At 33.7% G+C, this 26,314-nt stretch overlaps 1 protein-coding gene across 1 annotated transcript; it reads left to right on the forward strand.

Annotated features, from left to right (window-relative positions):
* Window positions 1–740: 740 nt before the first annotated feature.
* On the forward strand, window positions 741–25,528 carry LOC130622393 (histone acetyltransferase type B catalytic subunit-like). Its single transcript, XM_057437848.1, has 15 exons — window positions 741–892; window positions 16,472–16,540; window positions 16,859–16,934; window positions 17,067–17,103; window positions 17,388–17,468; window positions 18,800–18,842; window positions 19,623–19,741; window positions 20,241–20,328; window positions 21,808–21,841; window positions 22,044–22,148; window positions 22,688–22,731; window positions 22,938–23,000; window positions 23,351–23,502; window positions 24,541–24,657; window positions 25,221–25,528. The coding sequence occupies exons 1-15, from the start codon at window positions 877–879 to the stop codon at window positions 25,386–25,388; spliced, it is 1,212 nt and encodes a 403-aa protein (XP_057293831.1). The 5' UTR covers window positions 741–876; the 3' UTR covers window positions 25,389–25,528.
* Window positions 25,529–26,314: the final 786 nt, after the last annotated feature.

Below are 26,314 nucleotides of genomic sequence, written 5' to 3' on the forward strand. Positions count from 1 at the left end.
ATCCTTCTAAAGGTTTTAAGACGCTAACCAACGTAAAAAGTCGGTTGGTGCTTTACGGAGGATGAGAAGGAAGATGTTAAAAAGTTGTGGAAATAAGGTGGCTAGGTAGGAACTTTCTGTTTTGCATAACCCATAGATTAAATCGGCAGCTGTGATGTAGAAGAAAACCAAACACTTTGCCAATTACCCGCTGTTAGTTGAACCAGAAAAGTTACCAAATAAACCAGCTCTTCATATTCTTTTTCCTTCGACGTTGTTCGCGATGCGCTTTTTAAACGTTTCCACATCGCTTCCTTAGCCTTGTATATCGTTGTTTTCCACGTACAGTAGACGTCCGTTAATTCGAACACGCAAGGAACTAAATTATTTGTTCGAATTAACAGAAGTGCAGAAAAAACAAGAATTTTAACATTTGCTTGAAGGTTTTATACTAATATAACCTTATTACAACTTTACTACAACTTTTTATAAATTTCTTTTACCGTTGTTTGGCGATAGGCAAGGCCTCCAAATTCCTTGTAAACTTCATTTTATTGGAAATGCCAATTTAATTGATAAATCTTTTTTCTTTTCTATACTGAGGACGGGTGCCTTAAAAATGCCAAAAGGGATTCTTGGGAAGAGGTTGACCAAAAAGGCAAAAGTGGAGTTTGGGGCAAAACTTTTAAGAAGATTCGATTGACACGGATTGTTTTCGACCCTCTTGCTGTGCCTAACACAATAAGCTTCGCGCGTATATTTTTGGGGCACGATGTTTTCATTCGGAACTAAAAGTCATCTCTCACCCCCATGTTAACAGAACTGGCGGGAAGGTGAGCAGCAAAGTTTGTGAAGATCAGAAATTTTAGTCACTGCACTGCTTTTATCACATTAAGGATGGCCGTTGGTTCAGGTGAGTCAAAATACATCTTACGTTTTAATTTCATTAATCTGTAATCTAATACTAACCAAACCGAATTGACAGAACAGAAGACTATCAAGGGTTATTAAAAGTAAAACCGAAATGGTAGTGATTTATATAGCTATGTTTTCACTAATTTATTTTCAAAAATCCTTTTAAGCCACTTCATTTCAACTTTAAATTAAATGTTAATGGTACAAGAATCTATCCCAGCAGTGATCAAGTCAAATATCTTGGAATCATTCTAGACTCTGACCTAAGCTGGAAATCACAAATTAATAAGACCATTATTAGTCTAAAGAAAGCTAATGAAGCTCTAGCCAAAATCCGTCACCTTGTCCCCAAAAATATACTCCTGCTGATTTACTATGCCATCTTTTATTCACATATTTTATAAGTTCACAAGTTTGGGGTCAAAAAAGTTATCGTACACATCATATTGAAATTCTCCAAAATCATGCTATCCGACTCATTCCTTTTGGAACTCCCTACACACCACTAGATGATGTGCATAATTTACATGGCTAGCCTCACAAATATCGAGGGATATACCCTGTCTATTATTTCCAGAGGAGGGGCCATGGCTTAGATGGACAGTCCTAGAGTATTTAATGCTCATTTTGAGCGACACAGACCCAATTAGGGCCCGCGCTCTACTAGACAACTCCCGGCAACATCCAACGGCCCACACAGTGTTCCATCTTCCCAATTTCCCTCACATGGCTTGGGTTAACCCGGGGCTATGGTAACATTCACTCGCCCATGTTGAATCGCCGTCAAGAGGAATCGAACCCGGTCTCCCGCACAGAGTACGAGAGCTATAACCACTAATCTACGGCGCCACTCAGTTGACTCTACTCCAATCTCGGACTTCTCAAGTTTCCCGACGTGATCTCTATCCAAAATATTTTTTTCTGCACAACTTAGCTCATAATAGCCTTCCTGACACTATCAAAGATACTTTTTCCATTAACTTTTCTCATGATCAACACACTCGTGCTGATCAACAAGGGCTTTTAAAATTACCTTTTGTTTTTTCAACATCATTTGGGAAAAAGTCTATTAGATTTCACTCTTAAAAATCGTGGAATTAGGTACAAAAATCTTTTCCTTTTCGACTTCTTAGTAAATCTACTTCTGAGATCAAACCTATCCTATTTCAGCATTTCTTAAACAGCTACTAAATTTTATTATATTGTTTAAATGTATCAGCCTCCATATTTTTGCATCATGCCTTGTACAGTACCGCCTGTGTGTAACTTTACATGTACGCGATAGTTATCACCTTCGCATGAGCTTTCGGTAGCCTTAGAACTTTTGTTGTTATTGTTAACCTATTGTTAAATACATGAGCTATTTTTGCATGTTGAAAACAATAGAGTTCATGTCTTGTTCGCGAAATTTAATTAGCTCATGTGAACTGTGTGTGTCCCATTGTTGTATTTAATTGCTACAGTCGTCAAGAGATCCACGAACGAAAATAAAATTTAACAAAGGTTTATTGTTTTTACTCACTTTACTTAAAACTTTAAAAATAAAAGCTTTTTTAGATCGCGTTTTAAAAATTTAAAAATGAAAAACGGCGATAGAAAAGATTTTTAGAACACATTTTAAAAGTTTAAGATTGAAAAACGGCGATAGAAAAGCTTTTTTAGATCGCATTTTAAAAGTTTAAAAACGAAAAAACGGTGATAGAAAAGCTTTTTAGATCGCATTTTAAAAGTTTAAAAACAAAAAACGCTGATAGAAAAGATTTTTAAGATCCCATTTTAAAAGTTTTAAAACGAAAAACGGCGATAGAAAAGCTTTTTTAGATCGCATTTTAAAAGTTTAAAAACGAAAAACGGCGATAGAAAAGCTTTTGTAGATCGCATTTTAAAAGTTTAAAAACGAAAAAACGGCGATAGAAAAGCTTTTTTAGATCGCATTTTAAAAGTTTAAAAACGAAAAACGCTGTTAGAAAAGATTTTTAAGATCCCATTTTAAAAGTTTGAAAACGAAAAACGGCAATAGAAAAGCTTTTTTAGATCGCATTTTAAAAGTTTAAAAACGAAAAACGCTGATAGAAAAGATTTTTAAGATCCCATTTTAAAAGTTTGAAAACGAAAAACGGCGATAGAAAAGCTTTTTTAGATTGCATTTTAAAAGTTTAAAAAACGAAAAACGGCGATAGAAAAGCTTTTGTAGATCGCATTTTAAAAGTTTAAAAACAAAAAAACGGCGATAGAAAAGCTTTTTTAGATCGCATTTTAAAAGTTTAAAAACGAAAAACGGTGATAGAAAAGATTTTTAAGATCCCATTTTAAAAGTTTGAAAACGAAAAACGGCGATAGAAAAGCTTTTTTAGATCGCATTTTAAAAGTTTAAAAACAAAAAACGGTGATAGAAAAGCTTTTTTAGATCGCATCGCAAAACAAAATGTTTTCACAATTAGATCTGTCAAGAACGTCAAAAGTTAGATTTTTAGATTTTTCTTGCTTCGGTATTGAAATTTAATTTGTTTTCAAAATCTTATCGTAAAGGGGAAAGTCCTGAAAGTAGGGTTTTTCCGTTTGCGCTTTTAAACGTTGCTTTTTATAAGAAGAACTTTTAAAAGTTTTGCATGTTAAAAAATATGCTTCGATGATAAAGAATTATTACTAAAAGTTTTAAAAAGTAGCAACATTAGTTTTTTTTTAATATTAAGTGTTATGTTCGTTCTTTTTTCTAAAATAATATATTTCAATAGCCTTCGTGATCTTTAACATTTTTAAACAATAACATGCATGTTACATGTGACAACAAAAGGATTCATCAAATCTTATTGTTATGACTCGCGCACGACGATAACAATAGAAAGCAATTAAGTTCGTGTGTAAACAAAAGATATGTGAACGTTCTTTATGTAGACATGAGATCGTTACATGAGGTCGTAAAACTCGCGTACATGTAAAGTTACACGCAGGCGGTACTGTACTTTGATTTTTCTTGGTAAATTCCTATTTGACTAGACTTATCTACATAAACTCCTACCTTGTGTTTTGTATTAGTCCCAGTCCTGTCTTGTATTTTGCCCTTTTTGTGATGTCCTGTTTCTTAGGTGGTCACCACTTTCATTTAAGCTATTTTGCTTTGTGGTGATCTCCTTTCAATAGACTTATTTACAACAATTCTTATATAATCATTTTTCTATAAAATCATGTACTTTTTGTCTATTGGTGAATAAATTATTACTACTATTAATTTTGAGAAATATATCCTGTCAACTGTTTCCAGAGAAAGTACTCCAAAGGAGATGCCACACACTGTGTACGCTATTGTTGGATGTTGCATGCAGGGAGTTGTCTGGCAGAGCCAGACCCTAATTGGGTCTGCATAGTTTAAAGTGGGCATTTGAACTCTAAGACTCCCCATCTAAGCCATTACCCCTCCTGGAAATATTAGAAAGGGTATATCCTGTAATATATAGACCTTTTTGAATGTTTACATTTTACTCGGTAAACCCTTTTGGCTTCAACAATACACCTTCACGATAATTCAATTGTACACAGATTCCTACTGCTCTTTCAGAAAAAAAGGAGGTAAAAAACTTGTTTTTATAAGAGTTTGTTAGAGACAAAAGCGTGTTTTCTCCAGCTTTTTAATTTCGTATTAATTTCTTTCAAATTTTAAGGAAACGTTAATAATAATACGATACAACTGTACTTTTTAAAACAAAACGTGGCAAGAAATGTTATCACAAAAAAAGGTATTTTCTCCTTATAAAAGTGTGATGTTTACCTCCTCTGATCGCAAAATAAGCTGTGATGAAGTGTTTGGTGGCAGGCGAAAAAATGCAGCCACTAGGTGAATTGAGGTCCTTTTGTATAACCCTAATGCTAATTGAAGATCAGCGTTAAAATATTTTGCAAGCAGGAAGGGCACTGCCAAAAAATCTTGAAACAATGATCAAGGAAATGTATAGGATGATTTAATTTGACAGACCCTTGTAGATATATCGAGGTTTAATTTTCTTTATTGATGGTTTAGGAAACTTCCAATTTGGTCCCAGGTTTGGGAAATTTTCCAATTAGTATAGTATAGTGTATTCTGACAATAATTTCAGGTTACAACAACCTCTAGGGTCAGCTCATAATAAATAGATAAAAAAAAACAAAAAAAACCAGAAAATAAAAATAATTAAATAATAAACTCCCTGGACAAGAATGGAAGCTCAGTAAAGAACATGGATAAGATTTGAATAAACCTTATAGCAGCTACCTAAAAGCAATTGAACAATTAGGTCCTGTGAACAATTAGGTCCTGTGTTGTCCCAAGTTACTCAAGCGGTAAAAAAATGACTGACGTCACCTCAAAGTTTTAAGTGCAATGTAATGGCTTCATTAATTTATATTAAAATATTGACAATACATAAATGTTATTAACGTTGTGCCGTAACGTCAGAAAATTTATTATGAGACAACTTTTGCATTGTTTGAATGAAATTTAAATCATTGTTTCTGCTCCTAATTTGTTTATAAGTTTACTTGTTTAAAAGTTTACGTGTAGTGCCTGCGATGTCATTCATTATGGCAAGTCTATTCGCCATTTTTGTTGGACTCATCTGAAAGATTTGCATGAGAAATGCTAAATGAAATATTTACTTTTTGTTAAAACTAAATATTTATTTTTCTTGTCGTTCGACCTCCATCTTAGTTATCTTCGACCTTCTTCTTCTTTAAAAATTTTCATTCCAACTCCAGTCTTTTTTAGTGGCAAGTGACCCTGTTCCGTATTATTTTAGTAGCCAGAACATATTCTTCGCGCAGCAAAGTGAAACAAAAGCTCTCTACGAACAATTATTTTTTTAAAAAAAATTAAAAAATTCTGCATAAAGTTCTTTACAAACAATTATTTAAAAAAAAAAAATAAAAAAAAATAATTCTGCATATGTTCTCACATAGCTGAGCAATCAAACGAAAAATATAATGTGCATGATTTTTATTTCAAAGGACTTTTTATTTGAGACGCAGGTTGTGAAAGTTACTGATCATTCAACATGTCAAACATTTGTGTATGGTTTTTATTTCAAAAGGATGTATTTTGGAAGGCAAATATAAGTAACAAAATATCAAGGTGTGACTATAAGCCCATAAAAAGTAATAGAAAAAGTGAAAGAGGAAAGGGAGAGGGGCTGCATCACCCCTCCTCCTCCAGCACGAATAGGATTAAGGGCGGTTACAACCTTTGTAATTTAAGACGGCACTCACATTTGCCGAGGTAATTACTGACATATTTTCAAAACATGTACCTTCGCGTAGGCAATTATTTGTGGTAAGATCGCACATAAAAAGTCCCTGGGCTTTGTGCGTTCAGACGTCTAAAAAAATAGCCGAAGATATAACAGAAAAAAGTATTTGTTTTTCCACAGCATAGTTCAGTTGCCTCCTACGGCAATACACAAACAACAAACTGTTAGTAGAGAAACAGTTAGTTTTGTGCTTCAACTGCATCATTAAATGAATGCAGAAAATGCTAAAATATATTTAATAAAATGTCGTTTTTTCAGCGTTGAACTTTAATATTTACGCAATTAACTGTTATTTTATTTCTTATTTTTCTTTGCTTTTCTCCAGTAAAAAAAATTTTTTTATTAGGAGGTAGCTAAAACATTTTTTTTTGTTTGTTTTGTTAAGTTTAAAAATTTAGAAGCTACAACAGTATTCTAATAAGTGCGAATATAGCCACAGTAGTTATTTGTTGACGTTTAAAATGGCAAATTATGAGGGTCTCGTTGGACATTAATGTATGATGTATGCTTTTAAAAGGACTAATCATGGAGGTATAGGACAGCGCTGATGTTAGACAGGATACCTGTCTCTTTTTTCTGCTTTCGCGGTTTGATGTCTGTCTTGCTTTTGTAACCCTGCTTACTTTAGCGCGCTATCGCAAAAGGGAAAAAAGATGAGTTTAGTTTAATAGACTACGTTGATGTTTTCGCTACATATTTGTTTATTCGCCAGTTATATGTTAATTCTTTACCACTTCCACCGTTGGTGCAGGTTATTGTTAAATAGGAATATATATATAAGACTAACCTGTAGGTTATCTTCGCAATAGTTCTTTCTGTGTATAACGCAACGCTAAATTAGTGTGATTGATTCAACTCAACACTATTGAACACCACTCTGACTAAACACAACGAATTACCAATGATACTGGTTCAACACAATTAAAACCCCACCACCAAGTGATTCTTATTAGTAATCGCCTAGATAGAAGATCAACAATCTCCCTCTATTTTCTTTCTGTTTGGCGTTCAGTTGGTTATTCGAATGTTGAGAGGAATTTATAGCGACTCCTACTCGCTTAGTAAAGTGGTCTAAGGGCAAAACTGGCTTTTCACCAAAACCCTCTACTGTACTAGTCTTGGTTAAGTCATCACTACATGTATCTCTCTTTCTTCGTGTGATTACTTGTGTGGAATTTAAACATAAAAATTCTAAAAGATAAAAACTCAAAAAAACTTAATTTTTGAACACAATATTCAAATTTTCATAACTCAACATTTAATTGGTCACTATTATTCTTCATGACCCCTCTGTAGCACATTCATTAAGAGTGTGCTATTTGCTCCTTGTTTTGTTAACACGTCTGCTAACTGATGTTTGGTAGAAATCCACTTCAATTCAATCTCTTTCTGATTGATACTCTGTCTAAGGGAAGCCATATCAACCCTTAACCGTTTGTCTTCCAAAGATTTTGTTGAATGGGCAGCTTCAAACAATGATTTGTTATCTGTATGACATAAGATGCCTTCTAGATTAGTATTCAACACTTCATTTATCACATTCTTCACCCATATGCATGTATCAATACCATTAACAAGAGCTAGTGTCTCAGCAGCAAGAGTGCTACGCGCAACTCTCTTAATCTTTTTAGACTGCCATGTGATAGGTGCCATAAGATTCTCAACACCTTTCAGGAAAATAAAAATTCCACTTTAAGAGCTGCCATCTTGAAGGTTCCCAAATGAAGCATCAGAATATAAGATCAGTTGTAATGGAAGCTTAAGTTTCCAAAATTTCAAGGAAATGTTGGGATCCAATTTCAACTTCTTTACCACTTTATTGGCTCTCATGACATCATCAACTACTGCACAGTTTAGTTTTGTGCTTAGCTGGCACACATCAAATGAAATGTCAGGCCTTGATTGCGATGACATCCAGTTTAGTTGCCCACATATACATCGGAAGTTTGATTGTTCTTCATGTGATAGTTGACGATGTCTGTCTGTTGTGTTTTGAATCTTGACCAGTTTCATACCTGCCACATAGTTCTTTTGGTCATAGTTAATTGAACCATTAGATTGTTGTATATTGACACCAACATATTTGAAATTGGAGTAATCTTCAGATCCAATGAGAAAAGTTTCTCTGATAGGCGAAATGACCTTCACTTGAAAATCATGGGATCCTCCCCATAGAAAATCATCAACATGTATTACATTCAGTCCTTGGCAGCAGTCATCTTGAATCCAATAAAATAATGCTTCATCAAATATTTGATTTGGTCTTCCTCTTCTAAACCTTGAGCGTTGATATCCCCCTCTTTGAGTGAAGTAATTTTGCTCAATTGTATCTGCACTTGCCTGAAGAACTGGTTCTATCTTTACTTCAGTATTTGTTCCTAATGAGGCCACCGTATCCCCAAAAATTTTCTTTAACTGCCGTATCATTGCATCATACCGTAGTATATTTAAAGTTGCTCTTGCTAACTGTTGCTGCTCTGGTGTAAGGTTGGCACTTTGTAGAACTCTATATGCCAACACTCCATCAGGAAGTACCATATTATGTCCTTGGATCTTATGGTATAACCGTTCAAACTCTATAAGATAGTCATTCATACTCATCTCAGGCGGTCGCTTAAATTTTTCAAAGGTTTCATAAGCTAGGTAAGCAGTTTGATTCTCATCTTTCAAATATATTTTGTCCAATCTGTTAGTAATGGCTTTTACTCCAGTTGCTGCACTAATTCTAGAACTGATTCTTTAGCTTTCCCTCTTAAGCCCATGAATATAGCTGGCCCTTGTTTTTCTGCCTTTAATTCTGTCAGTGCTTGCCATATTTGCACTTCTTTTTTCCAATCTTTGTAACTCGTCTCTTTGTCTAATGATGGTGGGGGGACCCAACTTTTTGACATTTCACTTTTATTCCTCTGCTACCATTTGTTAAATAGGAATATATATATAAGACTAACCTGTAGGTTATCTTCGCAATAGTTCTTTCTGTGTATAACGCAACGCTAAATGAGTGTGATTGATTCAACGCAACACTATTGAACACCACTCTGACTAAACACAACGAATTACCAATGATACTGGTTCAACACAATTAAAACCCCACCACCAAGTGATTCTTATTAGTAATCGCCTAGATAGAAGATCAACAGTTATGTGTGATGTGGGTTATATGATAAGTTTTATTTTCTTCTGTCATTTTTTCTTTGCAATCACATTGAGCACATTGAAATGATTTGCTTTTTGTAATAGAGTGGTATAGCAGTATCATTTTTAGGTGTTATTGACATGTATTTTACAACCTAGTGCCCAGAACTTCATTATTAATTCCTGTTAAAAATATTGAAAAATGTTAAAGTTAAATGTATAAATGATAATTTTCTTTTTTTATCTTCATTACCATCAAGATACAGGTGACCATTGAAAATTTAAAAAAATAAAATTAAAATACAAAAATACAATTAATAAGACACATGCGAAGGGTCTCCTTAAGAGACAAGAGAGGAGTTGAACGTCCTCCAACATACCTTAGTTTAAAGGGGCGATTGTGGAAGTCCCATGAAATGCCACATAGTGATGGTGTCACTTTAAAAAACACCCAGTCCGGTCTGTGAACAGTTGGCGCTAGGAAGGGCATCCAGCTGTAAAACAATGCCAAAACTCTTTATTAATGGCCGTAAGAATAGTTAATCAGACAAACTGCGTAAACGGGGCTGGAACTCTAAGGAGTGAAGGTGTCGCGCACGGTAGGACAGATGTCAGATGTGAGCATCGTCAGACCGTTACCCAGCTATCACATCACAAGGTAGATAACACTAGGTTGAGGATGGCTAGTGTAAGTGTTGGTACTCTGAGAGGTAGAGCAGGTGAAGTAGTTGAAATGTTAGAACCTAGATCTGTTGATATGTGTTGTGTTCAGGAAGTTAGGTGGAGAGGAGCTTCAGTGAGATTTGTGGAAGGTAGGAGGGCAAGGTATAAGCTTTTTTGGATTGGTAATAGTGATGGATATGGAGGAGTTGGCATATTCGTTGCAGAGAAGTGGGTAGAAAAAGTAATTGATGTTATGCGTGTTAATAGTCGTATTATAGTGATAAAGTTTTTGATAGGTAATAGGATTGTCACTTTTCTGTCAGTTTATGCTCCACAGTGTGGACTCAGTGAGGAAGATAAAGATAAGTTTTATGATGAGTTAATAGCAGTCACATCAAAGTTTGGAGACACTGAACTTGTCATGGTGGGCGGCGTCATGTTGGGAAGTCATCTGAAGGAGGTGTGCATGGAGGCTATGGATTTGGGAGCAGAAATAAGGAAGGGGAGAGATTGCTTGAGTTTGGAATGGCAACGGACATGGTGGTTTGCAACACATCATTCAGTAAGAGACAGAGTAGGCTGATAACATATGAGTCAGGTGGTTGTAAGACACAGATAGATTACTTTTTGGTTAGAAAGTCAAACAAGAAAGTGGTGAAGGACGTGAAAGTTATATCGGGGGAAGAGTGTGTTTCCCAGCATAGGTTGCTGGTTTGTGATATTATCTTGAAGAGTGTCAGAGAAGCCAAGAGAAAGTACAGGCCCCGTCGAAAAGTCTGGAAGCTGAAGGAAGAGATTGTAGCAAGACAATTTAGTGCAAAAGTTCAGCAGTTAGCCTACAATAGTCAATGTGATAGTGACAATGTTGAAAGTACTTGGACTACTTTGAAGAATTGTCTTCTAGAAGCTTCTGATGATACCTGTGGGTGGACGAAAGGACCAGCTAGACATAGACAGACCTGGTGGTGGAATAATGAGGTTGACCAGTGTATAAAGGAAAAGAGGAAACTTTGGAAAGAGTGGAAGTCAGGTGGTAGTAAAAATATTTACTTAGAAGCTAAGCGTCGGGCTCGTACAGCAGTGTATAAGGCAAAATCAGAAGCAGAGAGAAACAGATTTGCAGATGTGTTAAGAAGGGAAGACCAGCGCAATGAGGTATTCAAGATAGCAAAGCAAATGAAGAAGACTAATCAAGATATTGTAGGTGAGAAGTGTATACGTAATGATGAAGGTGTTTTGGCTAGCACAGAGGAGGAGAAAAGGGTAGCTTGGAAGAATCATTATCAGAGGTTGCTTAACACTGAGTTTGATTGGGACGAGGATAATTTGTTTAATGATGATGTCGTAGAAGGGCCAGCCATGCAGATCAAGACAGAATGGGTAGTGGAGGCTATTAGGAAAATGAAGATTGGCAAGGCTGCAAGAGTATCAGGTATTGTTGCAGAGATGGTAAAAGCATCTGGATATATTGGAGTTGAGCTTATTACAAGTCTTGCTAACCAGATTATAAAGAATGGTGCTATTCCGAGTGAGTGGCAGTCGAGTGTAATAGTGAATTGTTTCAAGGGCAAGGGTGATGCATTAGAAAGGGGTAACTATAGAGGTTTGAAGTTGGTTGATCAAGTAATGAAAGTTATTGAAAGAGTGATTGATAAGTTACTTAGAGAAAGAATTGATATAGATAAGATGCAATTTGGTTTTGTTCCAGGGTGTGGCACTACAGATGCAATATTTTTACTCAGACAGCTTCAGGAAAAGTATTTAGGAAAGAGAAAGAATCTCTATTTTGCCTTTGTAGATTTAGAGAAAGCTTTTGATAGAGTGCCACGTAAAGTTATTTGGTGGGCTATGAGAAAATTAGGTGTGGATGAGTGGCTAGTTACGATGGTTCAGTCTATGTACAGCAATGCTAGAAGTCGTGTCAGGATTAACGATTCACTTAGTGATGAATTTAGTGTAAATGTTGGTGTACATCAGGGTTCTGTACTTAGTCCTTTGTTGTTTATTCTAGTCTTAGAAGCGCTGTCGATGGAGTTCAGAACAGGTTGCCCATGGGAGTTATTGTATGCAGATGATTTGGTTCTCATAGCAGAGTCGATGGAAGAATTAGTTGAAAAGTTTGAGAAGTGGAAGAAAGGACTAGAAGAGAAAGGGCTGAAGGTAAACACAGCAAAGTCTAAAGTCATGATAAGTAGCATTGCAGCCAAGTGTGACCTTGTAGTTGGAAAGTGGCCTTGTGGAGTTTGCAGGAAAGGGGTTGGTAGTAACTCAATTTTTTGTCAGACTTGCAAGCATTGGGTACATAAGAAGTGCAGTAGTATTAGTGGAAGGTTAAGAGCTGGCATACAGTTTGTATGCAAGCGTTGCAAAGGTGAGATTATAGAGAATGAAGTATTTCCAGCTTTAATGATGTGCAACAGTGGCTCGTTAGAGATAGTAAAGAACTTCTGTTACTTAGGTGATATGTTGGGCAGTGAAGGGGGTGTTGGAAGAAGTGTTACTTTCAGGATAGGTTCTGCTTGGAAAAAGTTTAGAGAGTTACTTCCTTTATTGACTAGCAGAGTCCTGTCAATTGAGGTAAAAGGTAGGTTGTATGAGGCCTGTGTAAGAAGTGTTATGTTGTACGGTAGTGAGACATGGGCAGTGAAGCAGGAAGATCTTGACCGTTTAGAAAGGAATGATATGAGAATGGTTAGGTGGATGTGTAATGCCAGTCTGAGAGACAGAAAGAGTTCAGATGAGCTAAGAAGCAGGCTAAGTCTCTGTAGAATTAAAGATGTTATCCAGATAAGAAGATTGAATTGGCTGGGGCACTTGGAAAGAATGGAGGAGGATAATTGGGTAAGAAAGTGTAGAGACTTGATAGTTCCTGGGGCAAAGCCCAGAGGCAGACCGAGAAAGACTTGGCAGGAGGTTATAAGGACAGACTTGATAGAGAGGAAGTTGAGTTTAGATCTAACACAGTCTAGATCAGATTGGAAGAGGGTCATTAATATACCCCGTCCAACCCATACTAGCATGGAAAACGGACGTTAAGCCGAGAATGATGATGATGATGATGCGACTATCTCCTCCCCATTGCTGCATTTTATTTTATCATGCACACTGTGATTGCTGAGATATAAATTGATAACAAAATTATATAAACATTAGAAAAGAATGTTCTGTACATCACTGTTACCGACAATCTGTGATAATTATTATGTTGTTTATTATTATTTCTGCAATTGAAGACAAGGAAGTTAGGACTGAGAGAGTCGCTAGTTCATACACTCGTTGCCCACTTGTCTCCAGCATGAAAAAAAAATGACATAGAACTAAAAAAAAGCAACCACACGCACATTTTTATAAAATGATTCGGGTAAGTAAAAGTTACAATGCGGGTTATACAAAGGTGTGGGGAAGAAAAACTCACTGAGTAAAATTTTATGCGGATTATACAAAGGTGCGGGTTATATACCAGATAATACGGTATATATTTATCAGGCAAATTTTATCAAGTAAGCCTCGAGAACTCTACGCGAGCAAACTTTTAACGAAGTTTGTTTCTGCTATCACTGCAGTATATCTGTTATAAAATCGCTTAAAATTGCGGCCTGAAATTTGACATTTCACCATTAGGATACACAAGCGAGCAGTTAAGTTGACTGACAACTAATATTTTGCCTTTTTTGAGCGGAAAGACACTTCTCAAATTTACACAACAAAAAACATTGTTTATCAAATAAGTAGCTATACGACAAACCAATAAAGACTTAGTAAATTAACAATCAATAGTTATACCAGGCTTCAACTGGATCATTTAAAAAATAGTTTCATATCACTTGTGGGTAAATTTGTGAAAAATGCCATTTTTTCTTTAATTTTTTCTCACCAGTAGTTAAATTAATTAACTAATTATTTCTTGTTTTTCATTTGTTCTAAAATAATTGTTTTTTTATAAAGTGTGATGTTTCGTTTTATTTATTACACATCCCTGATAAAAGGTTGATAATATCAAAAAAGCTTTTCCCAAATTTACTAGAAAAGGAGAAAAATAATTAATTTAAATATTATATATAGTATTGGTGGAAGGTTAAGAGCTGACATTCAGTTTGTATGCAAACGTACAAACTGAATTATAGAGAATGAAGTATTTCCAGCTTCAATGATCTACAACAGTGGCTCGTTAGAGATAGTTGAGAACTTCTGTTACTTAGGTGATATGTTGGGCAGTGAAGGGGTGTTGAAAGAAGTGTTACTTGCAGGATAGGTTCTGCTTGGAAAAAGTTCAGAGAGTTACTTCCTTTGTTGACTAGCAGAGTCTTGTCAATTGAGTTAAAAGATAGGTTGTATGAGGCCTGTGTAAGAAGTGTTATGTTGTACGGTAGTGAGACAAGGGCAGTGAAGCAGGAAGATCTTGACCGTTTAGAAAGGAATGATATGAGAATGGTTAGGTGGATGTGTAACGGCAGTCTGAGAGACAGAAAGAGTTCAGATGAGCTAAGAAGCAGGCTAAGTATCCGTAGAATTAAAGATGTTATCCAGATAAGAAGATTGAATTGGCTGGGGTGTAAATCCTTGGGCAAAGCCCAGAGGCAGACCGAGAAAGACTTGGTAGGAGGTTATAAGGACGGACTTGATACAGAGGAAGTTGAGTTTAGATCTAACACAATCTAGATCAGATTGGAAGAGGGTGACTATTATACCCTCTCCAACCCATGCTAGCACGGAAAACGGCTGTTAAACCGAGAATGATGGTGATAATAGACTATATATATATTTAAAATCATCGAAAAATAACCCTTGTAACTGGATATTCTACACCTTCAATCATAGATGCAAAGTTTAATAAAGTATAGTTACACTATTGGCAAAATATATATGAGTGCGTTTTTTTGCATGTAATTTCATACTTTTAATACGTTTGTCCCATAAGTAGTTACAAAGTTTAAGTAAAGCTCTAGCTTTTACTATGCATTCATATTGTATTTCAAATTGTAGTCACTTACAATATTTCTCCTATAATTTTTCTCAGTTGTCACAATAACCGCCAAGGATAAAATATTTAAGAAAAAATAAAACGAGTTTGAAAGTTAAAAAGTATTTTTTTGTTAAGCTTTTTGTGCACTAGTACATTTTTAGACTATATAAACAACTAAAATCAAATTTACATACATACAGTTAAAAAGGTTTAAAGAAGGCTCAAGGGACCTCATGTTACAACATTTCTAATTAACTTTGATACTGGACCATATGAGGAAAGCTGTTCATGTGGAGAGAAGTATATTGGCGAAACCAAACACAATATTTTTGTTAGATAGGCTGAGCATGACAAACTTCGGGGAAATTTTAAGCCAACGAGGCACATGGTGCTTGAAGCAAGACATGCTTTTTCTTGGAGGGTGTTAAGCCTTGGTCCATCTAACAATAGAAAACGTGAAATATTGGAGGCATTTTTTATAAGAAAGTTCACACCTACGATCAATGATCAATTAGATATTAAGTTTATACGCTTATTTAGAAATGGTGTAACATGAGGTCCCTTGAGCTTTTTTTAAAACCTTTTTAACTGTACATATTGAAATTTGATTTTAGTTGTTTATAGTCTGAAGATGTACTTAGTGAACGAAAAGCTTAACAAATAAATACTTTTTACCTTTCAAACTCATTTTATTTTATTTTAAACTATGGCTATTATTTTTACCATTAAAATATTTTCTTTACGTGCTGTCCTCTGCTGTTAATAAACACTAAATCATGCTGTCAAATCCGACGCAAATCCATGAATCTGATTGCATCTCCACTCTTGTGACCTCTGATGCTGCAAATCCAATCACATTTGTGCTATTAATAAAATTGGTCTTCATATATCTACTTGGTGAATCACCTACAAACAACCACTTTAATCGCTGCCAAGGCCCACCATTAGCTGCTAATGGTGCCAATTTAATTTTCCCTTTATTAAAGTAAAATACTTTACGGAACAGTTATTGATCATCAAGCATTGCTTCCTCACGTGCTGCTCTTCAGGTACCTAATTATGGGGATAGGTCTGGTTATCAATTCCAAGAAAAGTCTGACTCTCAATCAATCGGATGTTCCTCGCTTCCATATGTTAAATGGATTGCATCATATGCGTATGTAATGCAGGAATCAAAATACACCTAAAATTAATATGTACACAAAATAACAAATGTCTAATTGGTTTGAGGTTACAAGTAAATGTCTTAAGTTGAGCCTTTTTCACATGCTTTCTAGCTATCATCTTTGACTCTGCCCTTATATGCCTGCTTTGTTTTGCATGGCAGCCAGCATTGTTGTTGCTTTGATATATATCATTTTGATTGAGATAAAATTATTAATACTACTCTTGCAGATGAGATAGAAACAAGCTTTCTCAGTTTACATACTTCTTGCAATTTATTTGTTTAGTGGCCTATGCTTTAGATAATGTGGACCTTGTTGTTATTATGTAACTTAATCTGTTCTCAGGATATTTTTTTGTTTATATAAATGTTTAGTTGATGCTCTCAATCAGGGTGCTGAGAAGTATAAATGTGATTCCAATGATGCAACCTTTCTTAAGTTAGGTAAGATTTAAACTTCTAATGTTATTTTATGTGGATTTTAGAATAATGTAGACTGTAAAGTTATATCCAATTCAGTTACAGTGCTGTAAGAAGCAACGGGCAAGGAAAGGGGATTTTGCCTAAAAATAAATTTAAAAAATGCCCTTAAAATCGATGATTTTATTAATATCATGCATATTTTGTGCGTTTTCTGGCAATCTAGGGATATTAATCTTCAAAAAAATTTCCTTAATCATGGTTAAAGCAAAACTATTGAGACATCACTGCTTTAGTGCTCATTTAAATAAATTGAGAATATACTGATCCTTGTATCTTTAGTGAGAAATGAAGAGGATGTTTTAAATGAAGACAATGCGTTTCACCCATGGATGAGTCACCAGATTTTTGGAGATAGGTTTGTTTTTGCTGGTTGTTACTCTAGAAGACCTTTCTATAAGCATATGCCAAACAGGAATAATCTTAATACTTTACGGGTAAAAATTGATTGTTGAATTGTTAATAATTTGATAAACACTTTTTTTTTTAGTGAAACTATATTTGGATATAAAAACTTGAAAGTAAATGTATGTGCTTTTTTACAATTGATATTACAATTGTTTTTTCTTTTTTTGAAAGATCGTTTAGTATTTATTGCTAATATAGTTATGCAGAGCTTGGGTACTTGGATACTGAGTTTTCCAACAGGGTGCTCCAGGAAAGGCATGCCCTTATGGAATTTTTTTCTTAGTTGTGGAAAAAAACTAGCATAGTGTCTATTTAAAAGAACGTTTATTTCAGTAATAGATTTTGATTACTTTGATTACTTTTAGTATTGAATTTTTTTTATTTATAACCGCACTTTTTTTAGTTGTACTATCATGGCGGTAGCTTACTGACATACCTGAGTATGTCGTGTGATGAAAAAATTCCATCCTCAATGAAGATTAATGTGAGACAATATTTTTGTGTATTCTCTTTGTAAAAAAGTTTATTAGAAAATATATTTTATCATGGTGACTATGATCTGGGAAGTTCATGGAATAATTGAAGTTAACCCACCCAGACCTATCAATAAAGGGAGAGCAATCGCTCTTGCTCACGTGAAGGCTCGCACAATTCTGAGAAATGAGAAACTAGCTGAGCCATTAATTGCTCACCTAGTTCCACAAACATTTTGTCAGGCTAAGCAATATCAATTCATCTCACATGGAAATCAATTTTATCTTTCTTATTATTTGCAGTAAAAAATAACCAAAATATATAAAAAAGACAAGATAAAATGGAAAAAAAGATTTTGTAATAAAATATGCGCTTATGAACTTATTCTATTTATTGATTGCTTGCTCAGTGTAAATTATTCTAACCTTAGGCGAGCGATTTTATTGCTCTGGTGTTATTTTCTTGTTGATAGCCTTGCTTACCATTTGTTTTGTTTTTACCTGTAACATTTTCAAGTACAACCAATAATTTGCAGAACCCTCGTTAATAACTGTAGGTTATCCTGGATAAATAATCATAATAGTTCAACTAGTTGATAAGCCCATATTAACATAATTCTATTGGAAAATCTGCTTATAGGCAAAAAACAAATGAAAAGATTGTCATTTGAATTTTGAGAACATCAGAATACCTGTCAGTATATCAAAATGTTTTTCGGAAATTTATTTTTCTGTGGCTTTTATTGTGTAAAGCTTTTAATCAGGAAAATGTATAGAGTTATATGCTTTTTATCAAACGGTTGAAAGGAATTCTGATTTATAGGTTTTTTGATGTCATCAATGCATCAGTTTTAAAACGATTACCCATACAGGATCATGCAGTTATTTTCATCTTTTTCGAGTTATTTGGCCTCAAACTTAATAGTGCAATGCAAAAGTTTCACTAATTTTAAAATGCTGTTCCTGTCAGTCTAATGCATTGACGTCATACTGTAACATCAAACAATTGACAAATAAGAAAAATCTTTTGGATACTTCAAAAAAATAAACACATCCCCTTTGTGTGGTACAGAGAGACATATTAGCCTATTTATTTAAGTAATTCAAAAATATAAATAATACTTTTGTGTTGTATGAGTGTTTGGAATTACCCTTATTGTTTGTTGATATTCCAGTTAAAGTAGTATTTACAGACTTAAGCAATTATATATACTCACATAAAAATAACCAAACACAAATTTAACTGTTATTTCCTAGAAAATCTTGCCTGAAAGGAATGCTAGGAAGCTAGTTTGAGTTAGGTTGTAATTTTTTATATCACAATTCTTTTTTATCTCTCTAGCCTGACCCTGTTCTACCAAATGTTGCGGAAGTGCTACCAGAAGGTGTGTAAATCATAAACTCTGTGTCAAAGAAAGCCGTATAAATGGCTTCCAATAATCAGCATGCTTATATTTCTCTGGTATAATAAATTTCAGAACAGTTTTACCGTGAAGTACAAAATAATCTTGCTAAAATGCTTTGACAAATTCTAAAATAGTGATATTTAGAATAAAACTACAAACACCTTAACATAAAATATGTACATGAAATGAGATGTTTTTGAGTAATAAGCAAAGAAACTGCCTCATTTGCCCTTTTTTCTATTTCAACCAGCAATTGAAAACACAACAAATAGAGTATAAACTGTTTATTTATATCCATAGTTGTCTGTATCCATAAATTTTTGCAAAAAGCACTTATTCTTAGCTATTATAGAATTTATCATTACGTTTGTGTATTTGGTATAATTTAATGTCTGCTGAAAATTTTAATTTTCTTCAAATGCGCAAATATTACAATAATAGTGTTTTGTGATTGTAATTGGTTATCCTTTTAAAAGCCTAGACATACGCTAACAGATTTCTTTTTACAAAATATTCTTAAATATATATGTAAAATCTAAAATATCACAAACTTTTATGCATAATTTGGAGCCATTTATGTAACAGTAGTAGTAGTATTTGCTTCAAACAAGCCGTTCTTGTCACAAGTGTTATCGAAACCTTTATTATATCACCCTAATTTAAAGTTGACCAAAATAATGAATTTAAGATATTTTTGATCTGGTATTTAGTTTAGTAAATAAGGTTTTTATCAAATTTTAAACCAATTGATTCTTTCAGGGTTTTATTCCAATCGCGATGAATTTATTGCAAAGTTACCAGAAGAAAATACCTTTGTACCAATGGGAAATAAAATTCATTCTTACACTCGTAACGATGTAGAATACGAAATTTATCAGGTTTGTTTTAACTTTGCTGTCGTCCCTGCATCAAGAGAAGTTAGAAGGTTTCACCTTTAATTGCACTAGTTTATAGCAAAAAATAAACCCCCTGAAAATACTGAAAATTTTTTACTAAATTAAATTTTTTAGGCACCATTGTGTGTTTAGTGTGTGTGATAAAAAATGCAATTAGCAAATTTCATACTTTACATACACACCAGTAAAGGTTTTTGCCGCCTACCTGCTTCCGAATATTGATAACATGCTTTGACAAATGTAAGAATCACTGTCAACAAGCTTGACCAGGATTGTACTATTTTATGAATGTTTTCACGCATGTCTATCAAGTGTGTAATTACCTGTATATCTATGTACACGAAAGACCTTGCTACTAGTTTTAGTCAGAAAAATTTAGCACAAAGAAGTCAGGAAAAGCAGGAATACCAGACCTAACGCTCTATATTTACAATCCACAATTGTTGTCAGTTTAGACACTGCATAGGTTGTTCTTTTGTAGGCTGATATAACTGTACCTCGATTGAAAGATTACCATGCAAGATTGCAAACATTTATACTTTGGTTTATTGATGGAGCTTCATTTATTGGTATATTATTTCTACGCAACTCTTTTACAGGGTGGCTTGAAATACATGTTACACCATTTTCTTACGGCTTTATGTTTGTGAATTATTTATGCATGTTCATTTATGTGGAGTCATGTCCAGTTTTTTAACTATTTAAAATCTTTAGAAATTGTATTCTTGCAACCTGGAGATACCTGGAATAATTGAGCAATATTATTTTGAGAGTTAAAGAATTTTTCAGTGGTTTGAGTTTGAAATCGCTTTTTTACTGGAGGTTTTCTCACTGTCTGATCTTTTTGTTGGTGTTCAAAGATCAGTATCTTCTATGTCTCTGGGAAATATATTTGTCAAAGGAGAACTAACGACAAAACCTTTATGTAATAAACGCATTTGTGTTCAATGAAATCAGGCTATAACACACCTTGAAGTTCGGTTTTATAAAGCAAGTGAACTTTTACCTCTATATTTTCATTCGACCTTGCATGGCGTTGTCATATTTCAAATCAAGACATTATCAAATAAACCATTGCAGCATTTTATATGTGTAGCAGTTGTTCTTAAAAATTGAAAAAAAATTAATAAATATTTCACACCTTATACCCTAACCTTCAGGTACATCAAAATAAGTTCTAAAAAGCTTGATTGTTTGATTGATTGATTGTATGTTAGCCCCTTAACAACCTGAATTTTACCAACACTTACTTGTTATTTCCAATACTTAAATATAACTCACTTCTGGATGTTTTTGAGTGAATGAACCTTTTTTAATACAAGCTGCAAGGGGTGAAGCTGAGATTGGAGTAAAAACTGAAGCAACTGGTCACCTGAACACCTTTTTTATTAAGCAAACGGCCAACTAGAAAAAGTTTCTCGAGTCAAAGGTCATTTTACCAGAAGACGTTTCTTAACAAGTTACAGGTTTAGACACAACAATAATAATGCCTTTTATGCCTTTTATTAATCATCAAAAAATTGTAGCTTTTAATATGTCAGGCAAACCTGCTCGATATGCGTTTAATCTCTTGTTACACCAGGTAATAGTACCTGAATGACATTCAAATGCCAATGATTTATAAAAGCTGTGTGAGAAAAAAGTCACGTGTAGTCTAACAAGAAACAAAATTCTTTTTTCTTTAAAAATATTAAGAAGGGTTTTTCTAATAAATAATAACTACAAAATGCAAAAAAGCAGGTGCAAAGCGCTGAAATCTTGTAAAATTCAAAAAATCACGCTAGGCAACTTCTTAGCAACGATATTTAACTGTGAGTGCTTATAAGGCAACGTACATGCTCCTTTAAAATGGATTTTCCAAGGTGCATGTTATTGTGAATTGTATTTTGTCTCTATTATATGGATAATCTTGAGTTATAAAGATATCTCTCCAATAGAATTCCTGAATAAAAAGGCTAATATTCTTGGACTTGTTATCATATACACTGTCCAGCAGTTATTAAGATCATTGAAATTATTAATTTTTACATTTTCTTTTTTATATTTAGATTCAGATGACGAGCGTTGGAATTATTTCCTCTTGTAAGTTCACTTACTTAATTTTTACACACTTTTTACAAGAAACGGCTTTTCGAAAACTTAATAGAAAAACAAAGATTTACAAATTTTCTGGGAACATTTGTTAAAAAAAAGGTAGAGAACATAATAAAAAGGTTTCGCAACTCATAATTGTTTGTTTTAAATGATGGCAATGCCTATTGTAACTGTTAACTGTCTCTGATAGATTTGAAAAGAAAAAGGGACCAGTGATGTCCGAGTACAGTATTGTTGGGTATATTACAGTTTATCAATATTTTGCATACCCAGATAAATATCGACCACGTATCAGGTACATATCAGCTTTTTTTTTTCATGTAATGTGATGTAACAATATGTCCTGTTTTAATGTTTTTGTTATCTCTATGTGCGACATTTCTAGGACGTCCGACCCTCCAAAAAGCTTCAAGAATCGCTTAAAAATTCTTATTTTTCTGCTTAAATCTCCTGGGCTTACATTTTTTGTGACACTTTTTAAGCTCTTTGTTTTAACATGGACTTTATATGGTTTACATCGTAACCTATCCATAATCAATCACCATGTTTGCTTTTGTTGCAGATAATAGTCTATTGATATTCCTTGTCAGCTTGTGAGATATTTTAGGGAATTTTTTTAAATTCATGAAAATATCTCCTATAGAACGTGCAAGAAGATTTGTTGCACTAAATTTTATTCAAGATCTTTGAATGTGATTTGGCATGTTTGTATAAAACTACGTGACATAACGAAAGACAACGTTTTGCCGACTTATGGACTTGGGCTATCAATTTTTGTTCTTTTGTGATGATTATCAGCACGGTATATCAGGATTTTTTTATTGATTGATTTAGTCAAATGTTGACACTTCCACCATATCAAAAATCGGGTCATGGAGGTTAGTAATGTATTAACATTTTTATGCGTTATTTTAAGTGTTTTCATTATTGTTTATTTTATTTTTAATATATATACTTATTTGTTCGTTCGTTATTTTGTTAGTTTAACAAAATCGTTCTGTAATTATTTTTATTGTGTTGTGTGTGTTGTGGAAGCAACTGTGTTTAAAGTGAACAAATAATCAGGTGCAAACGTTTATTTTAGTTGAATTATTGGATGCAGTGAACCGATATTATATTACACAAGCTAATGCCATCGATATAACTGGTGAGTTATGACAATAAACTATACTTTGCCTGTGTCCAATGTTGGCGTCATATTAATACACCTTCCTCCAACTTTCGGCATTTATTTGTGGCATAAAAAGTTATAAATTAGTGCTTGTGTAACTTAACTGCCGACTTAATTTGACCTCAGGAGTTGTTTTGGTAACATTATTGTCATGTTTAATGCCTTGCAGTACGCCCTTTCTATATACGTAGCATTGTGTTAAAGCATACCTCGGTTTCAAAGGGAGGTCAATTAGAACATGATTAAGTAAACCATTGTAACATGTCTCATTAGCATTATGACTTTGATTGATTGTTTTATTGCCTGAGCTACCTATTTTTATGTAGTTGAAGAACCTTCTGAATACTTTGTAAGATGCAGAGATTTTGTGGACTGTAGAAACTGTTTGAAGCTAAACGAATTCGCAAAAGAGAAGTTGCTGACTGGATTTACAAATGAGATGAAGAGTGCAGCTTTAAAGTCTTTCAAGATTACCAAAGTATGCTAAGTTCTCCCTTATTTGTTTATATTGCATTGTGGACAATGAGATTATTAACTTGTTTGTTTTTAAGCAAATTCTGACCAGGTTGCCTGTTTGTTCGTTGAACTGAATGCATATCAAATGCAGTTTTTTTTTCTGAAAATGTTTCACGAGATTCACGCAATTCGAAAAGTACTTTTGTGAAATTTAAATTTTGTTCTCAATATAATTTTTTTATTTTTTTGCTTTTTTTGTCTGGTCTTGAATATACACAGGCTGATGTTAACCCCAGACCTTGATGTTTGGTTATGATAGCGCCAAACTTGCAGCCAATCACATTCTATGTTTTCTCTTTCGTTGAACAAGTAACAAGGTCGAAGTTAGAAAAACGTTTTAATTTCATCACCTGCTGTTGTGTTCTTACCGTGTATTTTCGTGACCAATTCACTAATTTTGTTCGTTTTAGAAATCCATTAAATGCTTTTTGACGTACGTCTACTACTTTTACTAAAAAGCAAGTATTTTAATTAATCGTTAAAAACAATTTGAAAAATCTACGTATCAAGATTTTTAAATTTGAAAAGAAGTAAAAATAGTGGTTGCCAAAAAATCAGGAATTTTGTGAAACTCTGGTTGCCATGTTTAAGTTGTACGAGTTTTTTTGCCCTCTTTTGTCCTCTTTTGTTTTGCCCAAATATTCTGCAAGACTTTCAAAATTGGCACGGTGGAATAAAAAGCATGCCGAACTTAAAACCTATTATGATTTTTGATTTGGTCCAATTTGAAAACAGTCCCAAAAAAAGTCCCAAATTTATATTCTACATTTTTTGCACTGAAAAAAATGTAGAATATAAATTTTGAGTGCTAGTGTTTTGAGTGTTTGATATCAAATAAAGAATTTTGCTGTTCACGAAGCAGTTGACTTCATAAGATATTTACACTGTTTCACTTTTTTCTTAAGATATAATAATTGTGAAAATGTTATCCTTTTTTTTCAATTTATATGTTCATGAATATACATGATCGCTTTAAATAGTTAAATATACCTTCTTTTAGAAACAATCTCGAAGAGTGTACGAGATACTCCGCTTAAAATGCACTGACCAATCCAACGTAGATATGTATAGAGACTATAGGCTGGATGTCAAAAATCGACTCAATATACCATTTCAGGTGAGTTCGTTTTTTGTGAGTCACTATAAACTGCCAGTTGGAATAAAAAGCTATGTTTACCAGGTGCTAGATGTTTTTGTTGTGAATCATTCAGATTTAAATAAGGGTAGTTTGACCACCTGATGTTTAAATAAAGAATAAATTTTAATTGTGTGACGTCAGAGAAAATGTCGGTGAATATGGCAAAAAGCATTCTTACGAAACTGTACAATTAAATTTCAATAGAAACATATTATTTATTATTGATCAAGCAAAATGAAAAACAATTGAAAATATACCCGAAAAATTTATTTAACGCATGTTGTAAGTTTAATTTCAAAGTTCGATAGAATAGCAGATGGGCGGTTTATACCGACAAAACATGCAACTGATAAAAATTCTTTTTTTGTGTGTATTTTCAGTCTACACTTTGTGCCCAGGTTCCTCAAACATTTTCAGGGAAAATCTGAATAATCTCAACCTGGTGGTTTATGACTACAAAAACTAAACCTCGTCTTGATTGACATTTGTTTCACTGCCTTTATTTTTATGCCTGCAAACGTCACCTGCTTTTTTTTGTTTAGAAGCAAGCTCGAGATATGCAAAAATTGAAACACGCCCTTTCACCGGAAGAATACAACGCAGCTATGGTTGGTCAAACTCACGATGAACGAATTCAACGACTTGATGAAGCGTACAACATGTTGCAAGAAGAATACACTAAAGTTATAACTAGACTGGACGCTTCATGAGACAATACATGCATTACTTTCACTTGCGTTATATTTTCCAGCCTACATTTTAGTTTCGTTTAAATTTATGTTATTTCTATCAATATAACTGTATGTAGATGAATCTTGATCGATCAAGAAAAAAAACCAATATACTTTTCTATTCTTTGTTTTTGTTATTAATTCCTATGTTCCGATTATCCGAAAGAAAAAATGTGGACAAGGAATACATGCATTCTTATAAGAATATGTCTTATAAGAATAATGGGTTGATATTTATTAAAAAATAAAAAAAATATGTTATGAATAATCCTCAGGCTGAATTTTTATATTTTATTCAGCCACATAAACTTTCAGATGTTCTTTAGACAATTATGTACCTCGATTGACCGCCCTGGGCGTTTATTGAATTTTTCGAAATTTTCAAGGGGTGGTTGTGGAAATTTATGTTTTCAAGTTGCGACTTTTACTTAAACTATATTTAATATATTTAACCATTGAACAAGAAATCTCAAATCTAATACATTTAATATTTTTAGTACATTTAAAAAGGGGGTATTACAGAGTAGTAAGAGTCTGGCGCTAAAATGAGGAAATGCGGTATTATGTTTTTATAAAAAATTTTGATCCGCCTTGATCTTCAAAAAGAAATACTTCCTCTTACTGGGCGCTATTATCATTATTTTTGTGATCACTTTGAGCATGCTTAGAGAGTGTTTGAGGATTTAGAAACCATGATCAAGGAAGAAACTAACCTATGAAACTGATGGAAATTAATCGCTTCATTTTATAACAAATTGCAAAGATTTTTTATTTGACAGATACAGAATGTCGGACTTAAAAACTGTTTGGACACGTTCGATCATTTAGGGGAAGGGGAATGTCTTCGCCAAGTCTTTTTCACCTAACGATGTGAAAATCCACACAAGGCGCGTCATTTCACGCTC

Source organism: Hydractinia symbiolongicarpus, chromosome 12, assembly GCF_029227915.1.
Source record: "Hydractinia symbiolongicarpus strain clone_291-10 chromosome 12, HSymV2.1, whole genome shotgun sequence".
NCBI lineage: Eukaryota > Metazoa > Cnidaria > Hydrozoa > Anthoathecata > Hydractiniidae > Hydractinia > Hydractinia symbiolongicarpus.